The 25,045-nt window shown below is 47.0% G+C and overlaps 1 protein-coding gene across 1 annotated transcript in view; it reads left to right on the top strand.

Moving 5' to 3' along the window:
• Nucleotides 1-25,045, top strand: part of LOC147684422 (scavenger receptor cysteine-rich type 1 protein M130-like) — a 156,783-nt gene that overhangs the window by 128,024 nt on the left and 3,714 nt on the right. The window contains exon 15 of the mRNA XM_086940349.1: nucleotides 9,380-9,487. Coding sequence (XP_086796475.1) covers nucleotides 9,380-9,487 — 108 coding nt within the window. The remainder of the gene's footprint in view (nucleotides 1-9,379; nucleotides 9,488-25,045) is intronic.

Here is a 25,045-nt window from a genome sequence, read left to right as displayed (position 1 = left end):
TCAGAGACTTCCTTTTGAACTTAGCGCACGATGTCCCCCTTACTGGACACTTGGGACAAGACAAAACGTACAACCGCCTGGTAACACACTTTTACTGGCCCAAAATGCGAAATGATGTCTCCAACCACTGCCGGGCCTGCCCCACCTGCCAGGCCAGCGGGAAGAGCGGCCGAAAAATCAAAGCACCCTTGCAACCATTTCCCGTCGTCACCACCCCGTTCGAACGGGTGGGAATAGACATTGTGGGGCCCCTGGACCCCCGAACAGCACAGGGGCACCGGTTCATCCTGGTCCTGGTGGACCACGCCACCCGCTATCCCGAGGCCATTCCTCTTCGGACCGTAACAGCACCCGTGGTAGGCCGAGCCTTAATGGGGATCTTCTCTCGAGTGGGCTTCCCCCGGGAAGTCGTCAGCGACAGGGGCACGAACTTTATCTCCAAGTACATGAAATCTCTCTGGCAGCAGTGCGTGGTTACCTACCGGTTCACAACCCCCTATCACCCGCAAGGAAACGGACTGGTCGAGCGGTTTAACCGCACTCTCAAGGGAATGATCATGGGCCTGGAAGAGCCCCTACGTCGCCAATGGGACGTGCTGCTCCCGTGCCTCCTCTTCGCCTACCGAGAGGTTCCCCAGAAATCCCTCGGTTTTAGCCCCTTCGAGCTCCTGTACGGACACCCTGTCCGGAGGCCCCTCAGCCTGGTCAAGGAAGAATGGGAGATGGCCCCCCAGAAGACCCCTCCGGACGTGTGTAAGTACCTCCTGACCCTCCGCAACCAGACCCGGCGATTCAGGGAACTCGCCAAAGCCAATCTTGAGGCCAGTCAGGAGGACATGAAGAAATGGTACGATCAACATGCCTCCTCCATTGAGTTCGAGCCCGGTCAGCAAGTATGGGTGATGTCTCCAGTCGAACCTTGTGCCTTGCAGGACAAATGGACAGGACCCTTCAAGGTGATTGAGCGCAAGGGCCCTGTCACCTACCTAATAGACATTGAGTCCCCCCGGAACCCCCTCCGGGTCCTCCACGCCAACAGACTCAAACCCCACTTCGTACGCTCGGAGCTCAGCCTACTGATGGCAACAGATAGTGGGACGGAAGAAGACTCCGAGCCCCTCCCTGACCTACTGAGGACCCGTGAAAAAGATGGCTCAGTGGAAGGGGTCCGACTCTCCGATGCCTTGTCCCCGGAACAACGCCAAGACTGTCGGGCCCTCCTGCTGCAATTTGCGAACCTGTTCTCCCTCACCCCAGGGTTACCCCCTGGTGCCTTCATGACGTGGACACTGGGGATAGTCCCCCTATTCGACACAGGGCGTACCGAGTGCCGGATCGGGTGCGCACCTGCATCCAGGACGAAGTCTCTAAAATGCTCGCACTAGGAGTGATCGAGCCATCCGACAGCCCCTGGGCCAGCCCAGTCGTCCTGGTCCCCAAAGCTGCCGCCCTGGGCGCCACCCCCGAGCTCCGATTCTGTGTAGACTATCGGGGCCTGAACGCTGTCACCCGAACTGACGCTCACCCCATCCCCCGGGCAGATGAACTGGTTGACCGTATGGGGGCTGCCCGCTACCTGAGCATCTTCGATCTGACAGCAGGCTACTGGCAGATCGGCCTCACCCCCAGAGCCCAAGAACGATCCGCCTTCTCTACCCCGGATGGCCACTACCATTTCAAAGTGATGCCATTCGGCATGAAAAACGCTCCAGCTACTTTCCAACGACTCGTGAACCAGGTATTGGCGGGCCTCGAAGAATTCAGTGCTGCTTACCTGGACGATATCGCTGTGTACAGTCGTCACTGGGCCGACCACCTTCACCAACTCCGAGAAGTCCTGCGCGCCCCCCAGCAGGCCGGCCTCACCATCAAGGCCAGCAAATGCCAGATTGGCTAAGGGTCCGTGACCTACCTCGGACACCAAGTGGGGAGCGGTCTGGTGGCCCCCCTTCAGCTCAAGATCGCTGCCATCCAGTCCTGGCAGCCACCTGTCACCCAAACCGAGGTCCGAGCCTTCCTGGGGCTCACCGGATACTACCGGCGGTTTGTGAAGGACTATGGCAGCATTGTGGGGCCCCTCACAGAACTCACCTCCAAGAAAAACCCCAAAACCGTCAACTGGACTCCGGACTGTCAAGCGGCCTTCGAGAAGTTGAAGGCCGCCATGTGCACCGCCCCCGTGCTCCAGGCCCCCGACTACAGCCGGGAATTCATCGTCCAGACGGACGCCTCAGATCATGGCATTGGGGCAGTACTCTCTCAACTCAACGCCGAGGGAGTCGATCAACCAGTGGCCTTCATCAGCCGACGCCTGCTGGCCCGAGAGCAGCGCTGGAGCACCATCGAGCGGGAGGTCTTCGCAGTAGTATGGGCCCTCAAGAAACTCCGGCCCTACCTCTTCGGTACCCATTTCAGGGTACAGACAGACCACCGACCCCTGCAATGGCTGATGCAGATGCGGGGGGAGAATCCAAAAATGTTGCGATGGTCCATCTCCCTGCAGGGGATGGACTTCACTGTGGAGCATCGCCCTGGCCAAGACCACGCCAACGCGGACGGCCTGTCACGCTTTTTCCGCCTCGGCGAGGAGAGTACCCAAGAAGATGGGTGACTCTCCCTGCCTTCAGCTGGGGGGGACGCATGTTGGACAGGCCTCGTGAAGGGGCCGCTCCCTCCCCGCATCATAAGACTCGAACACCGGCTCTCCCGGTGTCACCAGAAGAACCACCCCGGCAAACCCATGGAAGCAACCCGCAACCCGTCCCCAACGGGACGCCTGCCCCCAAACACCCCAACATCGGCCGGCCCGGGCCACCACCGGCAGCATTGCCCCGGCCCAGCCGCCATCTTGGACACTGCACCACGAGGCTGCGTGGCATCAGCTCGACCCCAACCCTGGGCCTGGCCAGGCCCCGACATCGAGGCACCACCATCCACCCAGGAGGTGAACGGACCACTTGGTAGGTCAATGGGAGAGAGGAGTGTCGATGGCTCTCCCCCGCCAGGTGCCGATCGCCCCCAGCCTCCCCGGGCGCTGGCTCCACCCCCCTGCTGGGTGTCTGGACTCCCTCATCCCGGACCTCCCGACCTCCAAGAGCGAGGGTCCGGACATCAAAGGAGGCCAGACCTATAACTGGGGCAGCTCCAGAGCAGGAAGGCAGTTGTATCCTGGAGTCGAGAGACACCTAGAAGAACTCATCCTTGACGGACTGCTGGCGCTGCCGCAGCCCTGCCTTGTGAATCATCGTCCTGCCTGCTGGCGCTGCCGCGGCCTTCTGCAACCTACATCTTCGTCGGGACCTGCTGGCGCTGCCGCGGCCCTCTGCAACCTACATCTTCGTCGGGACCTGCTGGCGCTGCCGCGGCCCTCTGCAACCTACATCTTCGTCGGGACCTGCTGGCGCTGCCGCGGCCCATCCTTGTGTGAACCACCGCCTTTGCCGGCTGGCGCTGCCGCGGCCCTTCTCAAGTGAGACTTATCAACCGAGCCTGCTGGCGCTGCCGCGGCCCGACCTTCCAGAACTCCGAGCTCGAGGATTGTGAGCTATCCATCGTACCACCTCCGTACCAGACCAGTACCAAGACTGTCCCGCTACCCTTTCCCTTCCAGAGACTAGAATTGAGAGGACCCTCGTGTCCCGATCTCACTGTATCGCTGATATCCTTGCTTCAAGAATCGTATATAAAGAGTGTTGACCTCATCCTTGTGTGGTGTCCATCTGTGGGGGGGGAAGTTACTTGTCTGTACGATCGCTGGAGACGGCCCTCTCCGGAGGCCTCTCCCCTTGTCCTCGGCCGACCCTCCAGGTCCCCGTCTAACAAAACTTCTACTGGATCTTCTTCTGGGTGCCCTTTTCCCTGATGCCAGTGGAAGGTTGGTGCCTTACTATTATCTTCTGTATTCATTTTCATCCTGAATCAAGAACTACAAGATTTGCAAGAATGCTTTTCTTATTTTTTTAGTACTCTTTGTGGTTTTGACCTTCTGGAAAGAAATAGCTTACACCTTTTACGTGTACCTTTAAGTGCAGGAGGACACCGTGGCTACTGGGAGGAGTCGCCTTTTCCTCTGGCAATCAAGTAGGAAACTCAACAGACCTTCTCAGTCCATAAGAAGTGTTTGGGAGCTGTGACTCTATCCATGTCATAACAAGAGTGTAGGACAAACATGTGAGAATACATGCAGTCTCACTAGCAGAACCACCATCTTTGGAGTTTCTGTATATGCTGCTTAAACCACATTGAATATGAGGACTCAGAACATCCTTGGGGTGAAGGATGCTACCCTTGCGAGGTGCAACGTTCCACCACCTCTAATATATACTCACTGAGTCAATGCAGGATTAGCAAGGGAACAAAATATAGGTGCAGAAAACTTAGACCAAATGTGACCTTGAGGAAATAGGTCAACTCATCAACCTTTGCAAACTGCGTGACGCAAAACGTTTGATAACTTCGAGGACGACATTTCAAATTCAATTTCTTCTAGGAACATAAACAGATCAAAAGCGAAGCTTCCATGCAGCCAAACCTATTATATTAACGCGTCTTGTCTGACTGCGTCGGTTTCCAGCGCACTAAAGTCCTTTCTTCAGAATCAGAAGACTGGTTGCGATGTACTTAGACAAATCCACAGATCCCGGCTATCATTTTAGTATTGGGGATCGACGAATCCTAAAAAGGTACAGAGGATCCATGGAAAGCTTGAAGGCCGGGTGCTACGAAATCAGAGCAAGCCACTCAGACCAATGCAACACATATCATGGATTTGAGGATCAGTATCCAGGACAGCGAGCCCTTAAAAGGGGCAACATGAATAAGAAAAACTTGCAATGGTTTTGGGGTACCTGGGAATGATACTTCCATGAATTCGCAGCCGCATGCTAAATAAGGGAAACCGATGGCCAAATCTCTATGGGCCAATCCCTGCTGCAAACAGCTAAAGACAGCCGCAGCCCGTGCAGGTGGGAGCGGTGGGGCCTTAGGGCCGGGTGGGGGGCTGGGGCGGGATTTCGACAGACGACGACGAGGGTAAATTTGTTATTTATTCAATTTTCCCTCGTGTTCATCTGTCTAATCCCCCCAACCTGGGCCACTGCCTCACCGCTCTTACCTGCACAAGCCGCTCCTGGCTAAAGGATGGAAATTAAATACATCATAAAAAACACATTGTGATCACTTCCAAAGGCACAGTTGAAAACTGAGTTACGTTTCTGGCACTGGCGCGGAAAACTACAGAAATTTACCAGTTATGGTTAGCAACGCATGGGTCAATATCTGCCCGATCATGTGTGGTCCCATTGGAAGGAAGAGGGGATTTGCAAAGGTCACCTTGTGATGTGGTGGCTGTATGCATTTGAGGCTGGTCACTTACAGAGGAGAGTCAAATATTGCATTAGTTAGGAAGTTACGCAGCAGAGGCAGAGTTTGCGTTTGCCGGAGTGAGTGTGGGCTGCACTTAACTCATGGGTGTTGCAGGTATACACTGATTTGACTGCATGGCCACAGGTTGTTCAGAGGTGTTTACAGCCTAGTACAGGGCAGTTGCCTTTGGCATAAGTAGAGCATGCAATTTTCAAGATGGTCCTACCTGCGGGAGGAAATACACTGTGGAGAGGTGGCTGTTTGAAAATGGGAGTCTGAACAGATGATAATCTACCATTTAGGAGGGGATGTTCTGAGGGTGTAGCTACATAAAGTCCAACTTTCTTTCTTCCTATTTTATATCTTAAGAGTCTTTCTTTCGCCTGTCCTAATAGTGTTCTGTAGGGTGCACAGGTGGCCTGAAGTGTAGAGATACTCTGATCATTTTGCCAAAGTGTCCAGAGCTTGGATTTTTGTGGTCTTAAAGAGACCTGGGTCATGGGCCTGGTGTTGCCAGGATGAGGAGTCTCATTAAGATGTCTTCTTGCCCAAGAGACTGGGTGCTTCAAAAATTGACCTGTCCTGTACAAAAAATCAATGTGTCCAGTTTGTTGCCATTCTTTGATCTGACAACTGATGTCAGAAATCTCCCTATATAAGAGCTATGTTATCAGCCTCTCCGATGACGCCAGAATTCATATTGGGTCTTGGTTTGGATTCTAGCGAGTGTCTTATCCTTCACCCTTTCTGATTATACCGGATTCTGAACATCACAGGGCTTAATTCATCTCAAATCTTGGAATATCCAGGGATATGAATGGGCTCTGGCGTTCTGGTCATGGTAGGGCTCTGCTTATGCCGGCGCTTTCATTGTGCCGGACGTCTAATGGTATCACCGCACAAGATACATCATTGCTGTCTTTCCTATTTTGGTTTCTGGGGAAGCATCTTATGAATTGGTCTGACACATTGACTTTTAAGCATTCATTCGATTTCATCAAATGTCACATTAAATAAACTTTGGGGCAGATTTACAAGCCCCATGTGCCGCCTGCTAAAGGATATTTACAAGCACAGGTAAAGTCACCCTGCGTGACTTAACCTGTGCTTGTAAATATCGCCCCTGTTCACGCAACACTTTGCGTGTTAGGGGCGGGACATGGGTGTTGCTGTGGGTGTTCCCACGCAACACCCATGTCCACTGATGCATTTCCAGATTTACGAGAAATCGTAAACCTGGAAATGCGTCAGTTTGCTACGCCACCCTAGGGGTGGCATAGCGAGGCGAAACGAGGGGAAATGTTTTCATTTCTCCTCGTTTTTTCCTCTTTCAATGTGTGCTGCTTTCTACAGCACGCATTAAAAGAGGAAAATGCCTGCAGCGATTGCTTGTGTGCAGGAAGGGGCCCCTTCCTTCACAAAAACAATCTCCCCATGGCGCAGGCATCCTTGCACCGTGGTGCCAGGGTGCCTGCGCCGGCGCATGGCAGCTGTTTCTGCGCCAGCGCAGGGGAGAGCACAGGAATGCAACATATCATTGTAGATATGTCGCATTCCTCTGCTCTGAAAGTGCAGCAGCGTGGCGCAGCCAAAGGGCTTGCGGTGCCGCGCAGCGGCACTTTCTTGTAGATGCCCCTTAGATTCAACTTGCGGCCTAGTGCCTAGGTCACCGATGGAGGATCCAGGGAACTGCCCCAGGTCTGGCATCCTTCACTTAACCACACTGTGAATATTCATCTTATTGCGCCCTTGTGTGCCATACGTGTGAGCACATATTAAGTGGTATATCAATGACTGGATGTTCACATGTTACACCTATATAAACTCTGCAAACACCTCAGCATGTAAGCTTGGCTTTCACACGAAAAAAAGAGGGACCGGAAGTAGGGCGGAAGTGGTCTTTCCATGTCTGAAATGCCCTATGAGTTTGTGCACACCCACACACACACACTTACCTGTCCTCGCGAACTCCCTCCCACATTGTAACTGTGAGGCTGCCAAGGGCAGAAGTAAAATATGTTCCATGGTGGGAAAGGAGCTTCTGAGTGGGGAAAATATTTTCGCTCAAGAGGCAAAATGTTAACAAGTGAAAATGGACTATCTGTGCAGATTTGTGCACGAGCAGAACGTTGCATGTATATTTGCTCAGTGCGAACATGGAATTGGCAGGTTGCTAGGCAGGGGTGTGATATTCCTATCACGACGCCTATGACTGGTCGAGAGCAACACGTGTGCGTGTTCAGTGCGTGCAAAGGACAAGTTGCCTGCACACCCTGCAACACTAACCTTTTGGATGTCTGTTTTTCAAGTTGTAAATATTTTTAGGTACATTGTTTGCTTTCAGAATAAAACCGCCAATTTTGATAACACTCTCCTGCATAAAATAAAGAAGCGTCCTGGAAGTATTATAAACAGCCCCAAATTGTTACATTCCATAAACATTTGCACATTTTTATATTGGATCCAGTGTTGGGAAAGCAAGCTGAGTTTACAGTTTAGGGTGTTTCTTTACAGCTGAGTTTACAGCTTAGGGTATTTCTTTACAGCTGAGTTTACAGCCGGTATTTCTTTACAGCTGAGTTTACAGCTTAGGGTATTTCTTTACAGCTGAGTTTACAGCTTATGGTATTTCTTTTCCCCTGAGTTTACAGCCTATGGTATTTCTTTACAGCTGAGTTTACAGCTTAGGGTATTTCTTTACAGCTGAGTTTACAGCTTATGGTATTTCTTTACAGCTGAGTTTACAGCCTATGGTATTTCTTTACAGATGAGCTTACAGCCTAGGGTATTTCTTGGGTATTTCTTTAAAGCTTAAGGTATTACTTTACAGCTGAGCTAACAGCTTAGCGTATTTCTTGGGTACTTCTTTACACGTTAGGGTATTTCTTTACAGCTGAGTTTACAGCTTAGGGTATTTCTTTACAGCTGAGTTTACAGCTTAGGGTATTTCTTTACAGCTGAGTTTACAGCCTATGGTATTTCTTTACAGCTGAGTTTACAGCCTATGGTATTTCTTTACAGCTGAGCTTACAGCTTAGGGTATTTCTTTACAGCTGAGTTTACAGCTTAGGGTATTTCTTTACAGCTGAGCTTACAACCTAGGGTATTTCTTGGGTATTTCTTTACAGCTTAAGGTATTACTTTACAGCTAAGCTAACAGCCTAGGGTATTTCTTGGGTACTTCTTTACACGTTAGGGTATTTCTTTACAGCTGAGTTCACAGCTTAGGGTATTTCTTTACAACTGAGTTTACAGCTTAGGGTATTTCTTTACAGCTGAATTTACAGCCTATGGTATTTCTTTACAGCTCAGTTTACAGCTAAGGGTATTTATTTACGCCTTAGGGTATTTCTTTGCAGCTGAGCTTACAGCTTAGGGTATTTCTTCACAGCACTCAACCTAGCAGTAACATCTTTTGTTAATAAATGATATATATACCCTTCTGAACCTCCTGTACATGTGGATGGGTATCCTGCCCTAGTGGTGATCATAAGTATAATGTGATAATGTAAAATGGGTCCAAACTGTTTGTGCTGCAGCCGGTGGCTCTATCTTGTCCTGTGGGCTAAATAGACATGCATTCTTGTTGTCCTTGACCCCAAGAAATGTCTTAGGCATGGGGCGACAGGAGAGCCACATCCCCATATTGTGGAACACAGCTGTGGTCACTAAGCCCATAATCTGCATAGAGCATCTACTGGAAGGGTTTCATAAAGGTCTTTTTGGCCAACAGGGCTTTGCATGTTGTCCAATCTCCATAACAGCTTTTGTTACCTGCTCTCTAGCCTACAAATTTCATCTCTCGCTGCATGGCATGTTGTCTCGCTTTCTGCTAAATCCAGCCACTCACGAGGGTGCATCTAAAGAAATACCACATGGTCTTCAAGATGCAATCAACCCTCTTCAGACTTTTTTTCAGCTGTAAATTGTATGTAACCACAAATGTGCAGATCTGACTATTTTTAGGATTTCACGGGTGCGAGAAAGAGTGTAACTTGTAATGTTGCAATGGCAGGTTCCTTCTTTAGGAAGCCCTCTGAAAAGATCTACGATGAAATACCTGGTGACACTAGGGACAGCGATGCGAAGGATGTGGATGCCATGATGAGGATGGAAGAAAGGGGTGTGTACCTTTTGACTTTTCCTACATTTTAGAATCTGGGTGCAGGCAGCTTACTCTGTCTAATGGCATGCTAATCATGCTGATGCCACCAACCAGTGACATATAGTGAATGTGTACCATTCTGTCTAAGGGTGTGCTTCATGCGTCACAAGTTCGCATGCATGGAACCATGTGCCTACTCTATGTATTACATGAATATCAGCAGCTTTGGTATTGCCAATGCTTGTTCTACTTTGTTAGAGACGGCATTGGGTACAGGTAGTAAGAAACTTGGTGCAGAAAGGCACATAACTTGAAGTGTCATAGTGCCTTGGTTTTCTTTCAAACTAATAAATACAGAAAGCTCTACCTCGTTTGGTAAAGCAGATGACACTGCAATTTATGTTAATAGCTGTAGCAGTGCCTATATATTATAGCAACAGAAAATATGTAGAGAGATAGTTTAACTGGGCTTACTGCCCATACGCTCTTCCCTGTGGCCCTCTGGGTGTCACTGAGACTCAACAGGGCTGACCCCGATTAGGGCTACTTTACATTGGTTTTAATGCATTGGTGCCCTCGATGCTGCTGTTCATGTTTTGTCGCAAGGACTCTAACCTTGTTTCTATACATGCTCTGGACTCTACCCATTTTAAACTTTGGTCTCATGTTTGGTTTGACAATACCCTAGCTTCATCTTAGCTAGCCCACCAAGGAAAGACCTTCATTACCCTCTTAGGCCTGCTCTGGCTATTTCCTCATTATCTGCTCCTAACTCACCGCCCCACATGTGCAGGTACGAAAAGAAGCCATGACCCGCCTCTTTCCCACAGCTCTCCCCTGCTTAACATGACCTTTAAACAATCCTGGAAGCCAAACTCATTAGCCTGCCATCTAGAACGCTGTGGGGCATAGAATTGGCGACGAGAAAGATGATGAGAGTAAGTGTGTCAACTCCAGCCTCAAATGCGCCAATGAACCAATTGCGGTTCCTGGACTGGTGCCTCCCAGGGATGTTAGCATTAATCTCCTGGTGGATCCAATTTCCTTCCATGCCAACTTCCTTTGCTCCTCTCATTGCCTCCAAAGGCTGGCTAAACACAGGCTTCAAAGGACACCATTGAAAGCAGAGCTCAATGTTGGTCCCTAAACACCATATCAACCATTCAGCAAATTTGGCTTCATAGTGCAGTTTGTCTGTTTCTTGTAATGCTTCCCTGAGCTTTTTGGTGGCTGGAGGACGTAGCATCCGGTTTATTCATTCCTTGACTTGGTGACGGGAGGCGTACATCCTGCTATCACATAAATTGAGATTTAGACGCCAGTGCTCCCCTCTGGGGCAAGGGGTCTGTCCACTAAACATGCCAGTTGGGCACAGCTGACATTGATCCTGTCCTTTTAAAGTCCTTTCTATTCTATTTCAGGGCATCCAATCATGGAGCTGGTCTGTCACTTCCCAGCATCTCCTTTCTTAATGACAACACAACAGCAATGTGTTAAGAAAAATAAAAGGAGAAATGGAGACCATCTCTTTTGTAAAATTATAAGTTATAGTCCAGCACTACTCTTCCACATCCCTGAAGGCATCTGACAGGCTTCTGACCTCCACTCAAACAAGGGGCTGCACCCTCCCTGCCCTAAAAATGGGGATGAGTACCATGGAAGCCCCACCACATTTCACTCTCTTATATCCTTCCTTAGGTGCGAGATAGCTCTAGTGTGATAAGATCACTTCAATCTCATAATATCCAACATTTAGGATAAGAAATGAGTTACCTGTAACTCCAGTTCCCCAGCGCTGGAATCTTTCATTCAGTCACATGCTTGAATAATTCCCCTTCATCAGGCTGGAAACCCCGGTAATCTTGAATAGCAATAAACAGTGTTAGAATGGGCAGAGGCCTCAGCAACAGTGTTTGGTTAGTAGCACACCCACCTCATTTGAGACAACCCAAACTTAGGCCAGTGAGGAGGAAGTGCCAAGTATCCTACTCTCCCTAGAGGCCAACATATCTCAGATTTCATAGCACAAGTGAGAAGATGAAATTAAGTGCCCCAGAGGAGTCTATAATTAATGAGCCTCAGACAGGGGTGGATGGAGGGTCCCATGTGAATATATAAAAAATGACAATGCTGGAGAACTGGAGCTACAGGTAAGAAACTAGTTTCTTTACAGCATTGGAACTTTATCTATGTTATGTTATGTTATGTTTTGTTAAAAAATGTTATATAGCTCGACTAACACCTGAAGGTTTCTTGGCGCTTGTGCTGAGGGAGCGGAGAAAAAGTGAGGGACAGGACTAATTGTAGGCCTCAGTAAACAAAAAGGTTTTGAGGAGGGATCTGAACCTAGTGTAAGGGGAGGACAGCCTTAGAGGGAGGGGGAGGGCGTTCCAGAAAGAAGGAGCTAAAAATGAGAACCTAAGGCCGCCGTGTTTTTTCCTCTTGAATCTTGGGACTGACAGTAAAGCCAACTGAGACGAGCGAAGGTTGCGTGAGGGGACATATTCGACTCTCGGTGCATGCAGCTAAAGAATGGAACGCACTCCCAGATGCCATTAGGCATGAGTCAAACCATCTTGCTTTCAGGAAGCGCTTAAAGACGCACCTTTTCCAATAGTGTCTTTACTTTCCTTTGTCTTACAGCGCTGGGATGCTCAAGAGTAGCCATGCGCTATAAAAGAAAGTATTCATTCATATAGGTGAAGGAGGGAAGAAATAAAAGAGGGGCCTCCGCCTGCAAGGGATTTTAAGATTATGCAGCCTAGTTTAAACTTGCAGCGCGCGGTGACCGGAAGCCAATGAAGACTTTTTAAAAGAGGGCGAACATGTTGATGTCTGGGTTGGCAGAAGATGAGACGGGCGGCCTGATTTTGAATCTGCTGGAGTCTCTTGGCTTGGTAGTCAGGGATGCCTACGTAAAGCGCGTTTGCATAGTCAAGTCTTGAAATGACTAGCACTAACAGGGCCAGGGTGAGGGCTTCGGTGGTGAGGAGGCGGGAGATTTTACGAATCTTCCGGAGCTGAAAGTGGCTAGAAGACACTACCGCTCTAATCTGGGGTTTCATTGAAAGGTCGCTGCTAATGATAACCCCCAGACTTTTAGCTGAATTCACTGGGCAAGGGGGACTGCCCAGACTTGCCGGCCAGAAAGAGGGTTGCCAGGGATTAGAGGGACTCCCGACAAGAACCAGCTCGGTCTTCTCGGGGTTGAGCTTAAGGTGATTTGAGCTCATCCAGTCACTAATGAGACAGATCACATACGTAATTAAAATTAGTAAGCAGTACATTACAACAATAATAAATACAAGAAAAGTGGGAAGCAAGTTAATCTTTACCAAAATAGATTACTACTCTGAAAAGATTGCTTTAGGATTGTCTGTGAAGAAAAGCATGGCTGAGTTGTCTTCTGCTCTCCAGAACCATGACATTTCTGCCAGATGTACTCACATTGAGGAGTATTGTCGACCATTTATTGCCAGGTTCAGCAAATACGAAAGTATCTGATGAGGTGTTACTGCTATTAGATAGCATCATTTGGTCTTGCACCAGATACATTTTGATCAGGCAAAGTAAACTTTTTGCCAGGCCTATACCTTCCTTTTTAGTACATATAAGTCACCTCTATGGTAGGCCCTATACAACCTACGGGCAGGGTGCAATGTATTTCAAAAGTAGGATGTGTGCTTTTAAGTTTTACATGTCTTGATAGTGAAAAGCAAATGTAGGAGTTTTTTACTAATGCAAAACCTGCCTCTCTCATATAATAACACTGTAGTTACCTTATTACATTTATTAAGGATAGTTGTCAAATGGGAACAGGTAACCAGTTCATATTTGGTGTCTTTGAAATTGAAATGAAAAATCCTCTTTTGTGGTGGTAAGATTTGGAATTACAATTTTGAAAATGACACTTTTAGAAAGTTGGAATTTTCCTGCCTTAGATATTTAGTGCCTGCAGCCTGTCTGTGGGTCGCATGACTAGGTGTGGGTGGCAGTTGGTCTTTGAGTATTCCTCCTAGACAGCCACACACAGTAGGGAGCTTAGGTGTGCCTGGACGGGCCATCACTGGCAGGATGGTAGGGCGGAGCTGGCACAGCTCTACTTAAACCTGAATAAGCTGTGTCCTGCCGTTCCACAATGGATTGCATACCCCTGAATTTAATCTGGAGCTAGAACAGGGGAGGCAGAAAATCTGAGCACTTCAAAGGGAATCCTGTAGAAGTTTCTCACACTTCAAAGATGGCACCAGGTATAAATATTGGACCTCAGATGCCAACTTTTTAGAACATTCCTGGACGTGTGTATACTATGGAAGAAGGATTGCTGTGTTGCTTTGCTGCCAGAAGGACTGCCACTCTGCCACTCTGCTGCTCTGCTTGTTGAGAAGGAAGATTGGATCTACACTCTTCAGCCCTGGGTGAAGTTACTCCAAGGTTCAGTCAGCTGACCTCCTGTTTTGAACTACAGGGACATAGCAAGCTCCAGGTGCTCCCTGTACCTGCCCAGACCTGCAACTGGACCTGTCTGAGCTCAACTGGCCTCTGAGAGAGGAAGTTCCAGACCCCTAAGTGGTGCCCTTCAGGTCCTTGACCCTTTATGTGGCATCAGTTGAGCAAATCCTACTTTTCACACTGCAGCGAACAAGAATGACGCCCAGCAGTGCGAGATCTGCACTCTGTACTTTATCATCGACACTGTGCGATGACCGGTAATGAAAAGCTCCAGGAATGACTGTCTGTGACGCCGAAAGAACTTCGCACTACAACAACCAATCTGCGACGCCCAGCTTTCTATTTGCACTACACCGATGACCGTCCGTGACGCTCTCCCTGCGACTCCTTCTATTGTGAACGGAACTCTTTGCGCTGGACTTTGATAGTAACTCTTTCAGCAAGAATAACCTGGTCCCTATATCTGGCTTGCGCTCTATCGCGGTTGGCCACAACTTGTGAATTTGAGCCAGTCTTGCATGACCAGATATCCTGAGTGGTGCTTTGGGCTTTTTGGCACTATTTCCACCAACATCTTTAAAATTGCATATCGCTGGTCCTACTGGTTCAAGATTGTCTGGATAAAATTATCCTTGCGGATCACTATTTTGTATTTTCTTTTTTTTTTTTTTTTTGAAAACCTTTATTGGAAAATAAGGATATACATGCGCAAGCCCACAACCATCATGGCCGGCTGCAAAGACAGTCAATAAAAACAGGAGAATAGCGTGCAATAGGTCAATATACTAGCAGGATACATCAAAGTACATTGTAAGGACTGTGGGGTGTGCGACATAGGATATGAGGTTTTCTTTTTTAAATTTAGAAGAAGAGAGGGGGCTGCAACAACAAGGACCACACACCTTACATAAAGACAGAGAAGAAGCAAGGGGGATAAACCCCAGTGGTATTCGGTGGTGGGCTATACGTAAAGCAACTCTACCATCAAGCAGCCATAGCGCAAAAATCTAGACAATAGCGACGATATAGAGGGCAACTTTACCAAGTCCAATCCCCACAAGCCCACCCCTAAAAAGCGAGGGATAGAGAAATATGGAGATGTCAAGTATAGAAAAAGAGACAAAGGTGTGAGACCCTGTGACGCCAGCCCCACTAAAGAGGAAGACCCTCCCAAAGCCGGAAAAGAGCGATAGGGACCATAGAACAAAACAAACTAAAACAACAAACCCCCCCCCGCACCCGCCACCCTGCACCCCTGTAATGGCTACGGCCTAACCCACTAACAGCGTGCCTGTCGCCCCGGAACTGCCCCACAGAAGGGAAATTATAAAGAGTGGAGGAGGAGAGGAGCGAACCCGCTCCCGGGCACCCGGTGCCCCCTCGCCGGCAAGTGAACATCTCAGTACAAGGGGTAATCATTTAGCAATGCATACACAGTAGGGAAATCTACGAGCGGCGCGCGAGATTTAACACACCGACAACAGGATTAATCACAAGGCAGTACAGTTCGCATACCCAAGCATTCATACCCTCTGTAGTAGCAATGTCGTGAAGCAATACCCCCTGCAACCAAAAACACAAGCAAGAATGGAAGCCAGCCTTTAGCAGTCCCTCGGCCCTTCTCGTACGTGAAATTATTGAGCACAGTACATGAACCAAAGCAGCAAGAATCGGGTCAGAGTAACATATCCGAGACAGAGTCAACTCGTCACAGCATCATGGAGGTCAACGTGTCACGCAGCCCTCACAGTAGTAGCACAGAGGACGGTGACCCGGAGGGGGGATATTTATCCTTGTCCAGTCTTGTGTAAAGTACCAGAATCAGCGACAGTACCAATCTCCAGGAAGTGCGGCATGTGAAACCAGTCAGTGATACAACCCTTCCAAACTCCATGCAACGAAGCAACACAGGAGAGCCCCAGTCCAATGTTAAAGTACAGCAGGAACAGCGCAAGAGTATCAAGCAGCAGGCCATTGGGAAAGGATATTGCAGCCAGATCCAGACTAGCATGTCCAAAACACCCGGTGCATCCAACAGTACACATATGGAAAGTCCGAAGACGCCGTGTTTTCGACCATCTAGCTGCTGCGAAAGGCGCCATCTTGAAACCTCCTGGCGCTGAAGACGGCGTCTCACTGTACACGAGCGGGCCAGACGAAATCATTGGCTCCACCGCTAGGATCATGGTATCCAACTTGCCCCCCAACAATAGGGCGCCCTGCACCAAGGTGTCACGGAGGGCAGCCAAAGAAGCAAGTAATGCGTCGAGGCGCAAAGCAGTTCTGTGCACCCCGTGTGGTGCGGTCTCCTTACCCATAGTAGCTCGGGCAAATCAGGGCCGGTGTGGGGCCGGGGCGCAGGCTGGAAAGCGGCGAACAATGTAGCCCCCCCGGCAGGGTCGCAAAGAGCAAGCAAAAGGTGCCGCCGAAATTAGTGCAGGTGAAGAGTGGCTCGCGATAAATTAGGGAGCCTCCCGCAGAAGTCGGGATGTGTAAAAGAATACCTTTCGGCGGAGTGGATACAATGTTGCACTGTCCGGGGACGCAGGGACACAGGGAGAGTCTCGATCTTCGCTTGCAGTCAGGAGAAGCGCCGTCACACGCCCCCTCAGAGCTGACCGGTCCCTCCAGGTCAGCGGTGGCCGCTGTTGTTTACTCGGGGTCCAGCCTCGCAAGATGGCCGAGTCCCCGGTCTTAGAGCTGCTGCGGGCCGCTGGGATCGCCGACGTTTTCTCGCCTCCAGAAGCAGGCACGGACCTCGGGATTGCACCCTCGATGATCGGATGCTTTCATGAACCCGTACCCTCCGTCTTGCTGCGGCGGTGCACCCAGGATGTAGTCTCGTCAGGAGACGATGATCGGAGCCGAGGGACTAGGCGGCCATTGCGGACGCCGGCTTGGCTCCTCCACTATTTTGTATTTTCGTTTCGTTCGTAGTCTTGGAAACCATGGGAAGGATGAAGCCGGTAAAGTTCATTGCGCAACCATCAGTGGACTGTCAAGTCGTTCAGTAATGGACCCCGTTGCCATCAGTTTAAATAAGCTTGAATGTATCCTGGAAACCATAGGGACAACCAGAGCCTCTCTCCTAGACAGTGGTTGGTTGATAACCAGTTGAGGTTTGCCAAAAGAATCATCCAAACACACTGGGCATTCTAAGAATTAGAACCTCAGACCCACAGCAATAGAGCAAGGAACTAATACAGTATGTTTCCTTGAGGGCAGAGCGGGGATGTGAACACCCAGACAACTGGATAAAGAGCTTTGCAGCAATCCATAAAGTCTCCCATTTTTTCAATCCTGAGAGAGCCCACTATGTTCAAGCTCGCTGGCACCCTCCTGGGGCTCCATCTAGACTGACTGCTGTCTAACTGCTACACTTCAAAGATCGCAACAAGATACAACTTACGGCACGACAAGCACAATGTCTTGAAATGGACAGCCACCAGAAGCTCATCTTCTCAGATTATACACTGGCGGCCCAACACCTATGGGTGTGAAAAGGAAACTCAAGGAGATGGGTTTAAAACATTCAGTTCTGTTCTCGGCCAAACTAAAGATCCTGTAGGGGCAGAACCCACTCTTCTTCACTAAACCAGAGGCAAAATGACAGGGAACATCATTGCAGGCAGATGCAGCCTGTAAATGAAAGACTCAGATGGCCAGATGCCAAGGTAGGTGATCCAGGATGTGGCCTGGTGCTCCTCTTACTCCAGTAGGAACAAGTCCGAGACAGTAGACGTTTGGCACTAGTAGCTGTTGTCTCCTTTCGAGCTCCGTTTGAGGCACCAAATTCCACCTCAAAGTCAAAAAGTCAAAGTCAAAAAGATTTTATTTGTGTTGGTACTCAACCGAGGACCACAAATATAACATGAGATAAAAAGTGAACTTTACATAAGATAAGTACATCACTAATTAATATAAAACTAACATGGATTTAAAAAATTTGTACAGATTATAACATACAAATTCGTTCGGTGGATTTATGGCCGCTGTTAAAATTTCTTTTTCCTTTGTTAGCCTACAGGATCTGTATATCGGTGAAATATAATGAGCGCGAGCTGCTACCACCTTAGAGTTGGGGCAAATGAACAGTAAGTGCTCCACAGTCTGCTCACCCCCTTGACATAACAAACATAAGTGGGAGTGATCTCCAGGTAACCATTTTGCTTTATAGGCTTGTACAGGTAAAATCCCAGCTCGATACATGAAAATTACCCTCCTTGCACTATGAGAAAGACAAAAAGAGATATATGGCTGTATATGTTTATACTCTATAAGTGTAGTGAATGGCTTGAATATTTTTAGCCTATAGCTGTGAGCGAAGTCCAAATCATAACTTAACCTAGGTGTAAAACATTTGAGAAAGAGTTTTAGTTGTGACACGGACCAAGTCTGCAAGATTTCTGTAGAAATTTCAGCCATTTGGAACGCCGCAGACATGTTCATTAAGAAAGTTTGTTTAACTACATCTGTGCCAAAAGTCTCTTTTTGTAGCAGAAATCTAAGAGTTCCCTCCGTAGCATGAAGGAGATGGTAGGCCCATCTAATTATGTTTGCCACGGCAGTGGCAAAAGCGCTAGTAATTCCGAATTCCAGCCGTAGGACCTGAACTGGAGTAGCAGATGGGACCTTCATTATTTTTTTCAAGATTTTTCCCTCCTGACGGTCCATGAAGCCCCATTGTTGAATGGGAATATATTCTGTGGCATAAGACAGGACTGCCGGTATTTTAACTTTATATATTTTTATTAGTGAGGAAAAGTGCCTGCTCCCCGTGGCGTTGTATAGTCTTGATAGTGCTCCTGCGTGTAAATCAGATTTTTTCGTTAACTTTTCGATATGCTTTGTATTTGTTAGATTCTTAGAAAGAATCCTGCCGAGGTAAATATATTCTTTCTCTTCATCGACCTTTTCATCACCTAGCCTCCAATTAAATTTGACACTTTTCTTCCTCCCAGAAAAGGCTACAACTTTGGTTTTTCTTACGTTCGGGATTAAAAAATTATCATTTGAATACTTGAACAGAATATCCAAAGATTTTTGCAGACCATATGGTGTAAGATCGAATAGGACTATATCGTCCGCATAAAGCAACAAATGAACTCTTTGTTGGTTAATTTTTGGGGGCAGGCTTGAACCCTTTTGTAGTTGATTTGGCAAATCGTTGAGATATAACGAAAACAACATGGGAGCTAGTAGACAACCCTGTTTAAGGCCGTTTTCGGTGTATATTATTTTCGTTAATCCTTTTTCGCCCCCCATTTGAACTCGACACCATGTAGTTGTATGGAGACTTATTATTGCCTGTAGCAAGTGATCATTAATTCCCAAACTCCTCAATTTTTTCCACAGTGTGGGGCGATCCACTCGGTCGAATGCGGTCGAGTAATCTATGAAAGCCATGTAGACCGTCTGTTTTCTTCGTGTGACGTATTTCTCCAAAAAAAACTGGATAATTGCAATATTGTCCGTAACAGAATGTTTGGGTCTGAAGCCTGCCTGGAACATGGGTATCAGACCCATCGAGAAGGCCCAGTTTTTTAATTGCAATAGTACCTCTGCTGCGAAGATTTTCCCGGTAGCGTCCATCAGGGCAATTTGGCGGTAATTTCCTGCTACCGTTTTGCAGCCTTTTTTGTGAATAGGGATAATAGTGCTCCCTTGCCATGACTTGGGAACTTGTCCAGTGGAGAAAATATAGTTGAAAAGTGGGGTTAGTAAAAGGCTCCATTCCCTAGAATTTGTCTGCAGGGCCTTTATAGGAATTTGGTCGGGACCAAAGGCTCCTGAGCTTCTTGCCCTCCGAATGTGTGTTTCAACCATTATAGTTGTTGTTTTCGGGATTGTTTTTCCCATAACTTTTTCCTTTGCTTTATCTGGACTGTTTGCTTGTAGTTTGTCCACATTTTTTTTGTAAAGTTCTGCCAAGTAAATTTCCCACTCTTTCGGAGGAACAGGTACTGCTTGTAATTTCTTTTTTGTCCCTGTTATCTTGGCTATTATGGACCAATAAGTTCTTTGGTTTGGTTCTTTGGCAGCAATTTGTAATTCAACCCAGTTACGATCTTGAAAGGTTTTTCTCTCACTTGTTTTTTCTCTTCTGAGTTGGTTTTTCAATTTGTTTATTTCTTTATTTTTAGTAGGAGAGGGGTGTAAGTATTGCGCACGTATCAATTTGTTTAGGGTTTTCTTTATCAGTGAGTTCCCTGTTTTGTTATTATTTTTTCTTTTTGGGATTGTATTAGTTCTTTGAAGATTCATTTCAATTAATACCTCCTTAAGTTCGATGAGCATGGTCTCGAAGTTTTCTATAGGATCTTCGGAGTATAGATTCCTTAAGAACTGTTGGTGATCGACCAGATTTGTCATTTTACTCAAAGAGGTAGGATTCCAGAAGATACGTCTCTGATCGCTGTTTACCAGAGTTTCCTTTCTATCGAGGGTCATCAGGCCTTCTTCTGCGGACGGAACCGACCAACTGGTTCTAAGTTGCATGACGGCATGATCGCTCTCTGTAGTAAAATTGGAGCATAGATGGGACATAGTTTCAAGCTGGTCTTTGCCACAAATAATATAATCTATTATAGATGGCCTCCCGTTTCCCTGTCTTGTATACGCTGCCGGGATATCGCCTTCCACATTCCCGTTGAGGATTGTTCCATTTATGGAGAGCAGTACTGTTAACAGTGTTTTCCCTCTTTTATTAGATCGAATATCGTTGGGGAATTGAGGGATTAAAGGTTCCAGGCTTTCTTCTTCCAGAATTTTTCCCCATTTTTTTATTTCTGTATTGGAAATGTTACCATTGAAATCTCCCGTGATTATATAGGGTGAGAACGTATGGGCTTCAATAATTTGTATAATAATTTGCAAGGTCTCGTCATATAAGCTGTCGTGGTTTTTTCCTGGAGGGGCGTATACATTGAAAAGCAGCATTATTTTAGTTGTGGTCAAATTGTAGGCTTTCAGAGACAATTTCATACATTGCACATTCTCACTATTGGTTTCCACTATCTCTTGTGCCCACAGATGATCCTCTCTCATTAAAATAGCCAGTCCCCCTTTGGCATGGCCCCGGTTTGAGGCTTTTGCACATATACTATACACATAGTAACCTTTTTGTGAAAAGGGCTCTGTTGCCCAGGTTTCTTGTAGGGTCAGTATGTCGGGCTGGTTACTAAGGACTTCCTTCATTTTTTTCATTGTTCTACCAGCGATGTTCCACGTTGTAACCTTTAGACCTTGGTTAAACAGGGTGCTTTAGTTGGTTAGAGCCTTTGTTATAGTTTAAAATCCCTGGGAGCCAGGTCCATGAGTTCTCCATTTTATTTTCAGCAAAATTTTCCTTTGGTTCCATATGCCACACTTCCCTTTCCCCTTTATTTACTCGGATTTTCAGTATCTCTTCTCCCTGTTCTATATCTCTCTCCCTGTTCTATATCTCAAATTCCACCTCATCCAAAGCCTCTGAAGACGAAAATGCCTTATCACCCTTGATACCCCTCCAAGAGCTGGCAACGTATGACCAGGAAAGCAAATGAGAAAACGTGCACATTTTCTCTACAGGAGCAAAATAAGAAGAATTTGATATTGATTCATCAGCACACTCCTTCATCTTAACCTTGGAATGGTGTACACGTTCAGCTACAAAAGTGCCTGTGTTTCAGTAACCGACTCAAGCAATCAGTAGCCACTGCAACCAAGGAATCAACTGGAGAAGATGGGGAAGCTCTTGGGTGAAATCCTTGCATATGAAAGAAAGGTAAAACCTTGGTGGCAATTCGTGTTACACTGTTATAAGAACATTTTGCGCAACTGATAAATAGGTAGTCCAATTATCTTGAATTGCATTACAGTAGCTCGGTAAAGATTGCTACAAATTTGGATTAGTTCCCTTTTTTGCCTATTCGACTGGAGATGATGACCAGAAGAAATTGTTTGTTTAATTCCCATTTCCTCACCCAAGGCTCTCAAAATTGGGATCCTTTGTGTCCCTTTATGATAGAATGAGGCAATCAATTAAGACAAAAAATATTAACCAAAAACTGGGCCATTTCTTAAGCTGTTGGTATCTTGGGCAGAGGAGAAAATGGACCATCTTTGAAAAAGTGTCTATTGTAACCATTATCATAAAGTATTTTTCTGAAGGTGGAATATCTACAGAAATGTAAATATTCAAAAGGGTTAGATTGTATTCTGGCCACAAATATGACGGGCGAAAACATATTCTTGAAAATTAGACTGAACAGTAGTCCATCAAAATGACTGTAAAACTAATCCAACGTAGTCTTAACTCTTCTATGACTAGAAATGGCTGAGTCATGGCAGTTCTTAATTACATCCACTGCAAGTCCTTGGTCGGCGCAAAGACAGCTTGCTGGTTGAAATAAAATTGATTTAATCAAACTAAGGGGGTCTTCAGATGATGGTCTTCTAAATTCTTCGGATTCACATATTCTTGAGGCATCTTGACTTTGAGAAAGACTAAACTATTCCAACCAGGCGCTGAGAAAGAATTGGAGGCTGATCATAAGCGAGTAGTGACTCGGGATAACAACAGGAAAGAGTATGCGGTAACCCATTATTTGAACAAGAAGTTTGAGTGACAGTGAAACCTTATAGCGCTAAGAATAATGGCCCTCTAGCTTGAATTTTTTTCCACATTGAAGATTTTGTCAACACTCCAAATTCTGATGATGAGTTTGGATTTCAAATGTTTTTATTGTGCCTATCAAAAGATGGTTCCATTAGATACAAGCCATCTACATGGCTATATGGTCTCTTTCAAGAAGGGAATACTTCTGTTCATGTTCTGACAAAGCCTGGTAAATCAAAGTTAGGATATTCTGGTACTTTATCTTCTTGCTCTTGTAACAAAACTGAATCAACTGCTCTTTTGGAGGCATCTCTTTCTACTATCAGCTTCTCTGCAGTATCTGGATGACATAACATTGGCGCCCAAGTCAACAGTATTGTGAGACCATTAGATGCCTTTCCAGACTGATCTTCTCATCAAAAACCTCTCTTCATGGATTGCGCACCATGCAGCCGATAGAACCCACCTCGAGATCACTTGAGCGCAGAGACGATAGAGTGATTAGGCAGCACGGACACTAACCACACTGTGATATCAGCGTCCAGCAACACGCGTCGAGTGCAAGGAGCGCTCTTTCTTGTCAATGCGTATAAAGTCTGGTAAGCTCTTGGTACAGCTCTCAGCATAGGCACTGTTCTCGGCACTCTACCTGAGACTAAGGTCATAAGGCCTTTATCTACCTTCCGTCCAGTCACTGCCTTAGACACAGTAGCTAGTAATACAATTACGTGTTACTACTATGTACCACTACCCACTTCCTTTGTGATGAGCATATTCAGTCTTCATTTTTACAATGCATATTTAACATTGCTCATGACTCTAGAGTGTTTCCAATGCTCAGTCCACAAGAGTCAAGTTGCAGCCACAACAATCTTTGAGAATATTCCATAGTTTAAAGTCGAAAAGCAGCCCCGTGGAGTCCGGTACACACCCTCCGTAGGCAATGACTCCCATGATTAGGATTACAGGGCTGAATCACAATGTGAGGACCCTAGGCTAGGTAGGGCCTTTCCTTTGTGCCCTCTGCCTAAGTTGCACATGGCTCTATCAATACAATGAACCAAAACATGATCTGTAAACATATGGTCTTCTGCTGTTTGTTGTCTTGAGTCACAGTGTTTGCCACCTTTTTCATAACACTACAATGGCATAGATAAAATAGCATGATAGGGTGGTTAATATCACTTAGCCAAACGTTACATTGCTATCTGACTCTAAACTAAAAACATGGCGGCCTCAGATTTTCCTTTCTGGCTTTCCATTTCTGGAATTCCCTCCCGATCGAACTCAGATCTGTAGCTTCCTACCCTCAATTCAGAACACGTCTCAAAACCCTCTTGATTTCACAAGCATACGAGTAAGTTTCCATCTCTCTACTACCGCTGCCACCCCGCTGCCAGCGCCATGAAACCGCTTGGTGTAAGAGCGCTTTACAAATATTTTAAACTAACATAACAAACCAGGTCCTTGGACACTACTCTGCTGCCCAATGAGGATGAGAAGCAAAAGGTTAACATGCTTTCCTACATGTTCTGGAACCTTCTATGAAGTTGGCATGTATCCTAGAGCATGTTATCTAGAAGACAAAACAGCTGAAGAAGCAATATTGCTGGCAAGTAGCCCAGCCATTCCTGGTCTTATAGCGCTCTCCTTGACAAAAATCTATCACACTTCTTTGCTACACTGAGGATAAATCCAAGATTTCTGTACTATTCAATGGCCTTTAAGCGCTAGCCTCCCATCATACAGTTTAGGTTGCTAGGGATCCATTATTTACTGGACATGCTGGCATACTAGTGGCTGCTCGTGAACAAGCATCTTGTTAATAATGGACACAGAGTCGTCTACTGCTTGAACAGCTTCTTCCGGCCATCAGTAGCGCAGGCAGAGGGTTTCTGACCGATGGGAGGCAGGGCAGGCTGCACTGGTAGAGAGGATGGACAGAACACAGCTGATTCTGAGACCTGGTTGGAAAGCCCTGACCTCAGTCTCAGCCCAGGTAGTAGGTAATATATGGCTCAGCCTGGTCTGTCCCAGGTGGGTTTAAGCAGTTAGTTGTCAAGGGTGGATAGGGAATATGCTGGTGTGTGGGCGTGGGACTGGTTGTATTGATACATGTTTCACTCTCCTATTTATGCAAATTAAGACATGGCAGACAGCAGGTGGGCTGCAGGCTCCTCTATTTAATCAACATGCCCCAACACTTGCTGATCCAGTCTCTAGTGTAATATGCAGAGGTAGAACTGGGAATGCATTTGGTTCTGTTAAGTGCACAACAGACACACTCTGAAGTGCTGGGACTGTCCTGTTAAAATACAACAACTTTGTTAAGAGCTGCTGCTGACGATGAGTGATAAGACGTGCAGCAGTCCATCTGAAAGGGGCTGGTCCGGCCTTCTTAGATGAGCACAACCCGACTTACAGGCGATGACACTGTAAAAGAATAGCAGTTCTGTAGTCATACATTGGTACTGTCCCAAAGATTGCGTGGAACCCTGCTGACTGTCCCAATGATTGCGTGGAAG

Source organism: Lissotriton vulgaris, chromosome 10, assembly GCF_964263255.1.
Source record: "Lissotriton vulgaris chromosome 10, aLisVul1.2, whole genome shotgun sequence".
Classification (NCBI taxonomy): Eukaryota; Metazoa; Chordata; class Amphibia; order Caudata; family Salamandridae; genus Lissotriton; species Lissotriton vulgaris.
This window is presented reverse-complemented; position numbering and strand designations above follow the sequence as displayed.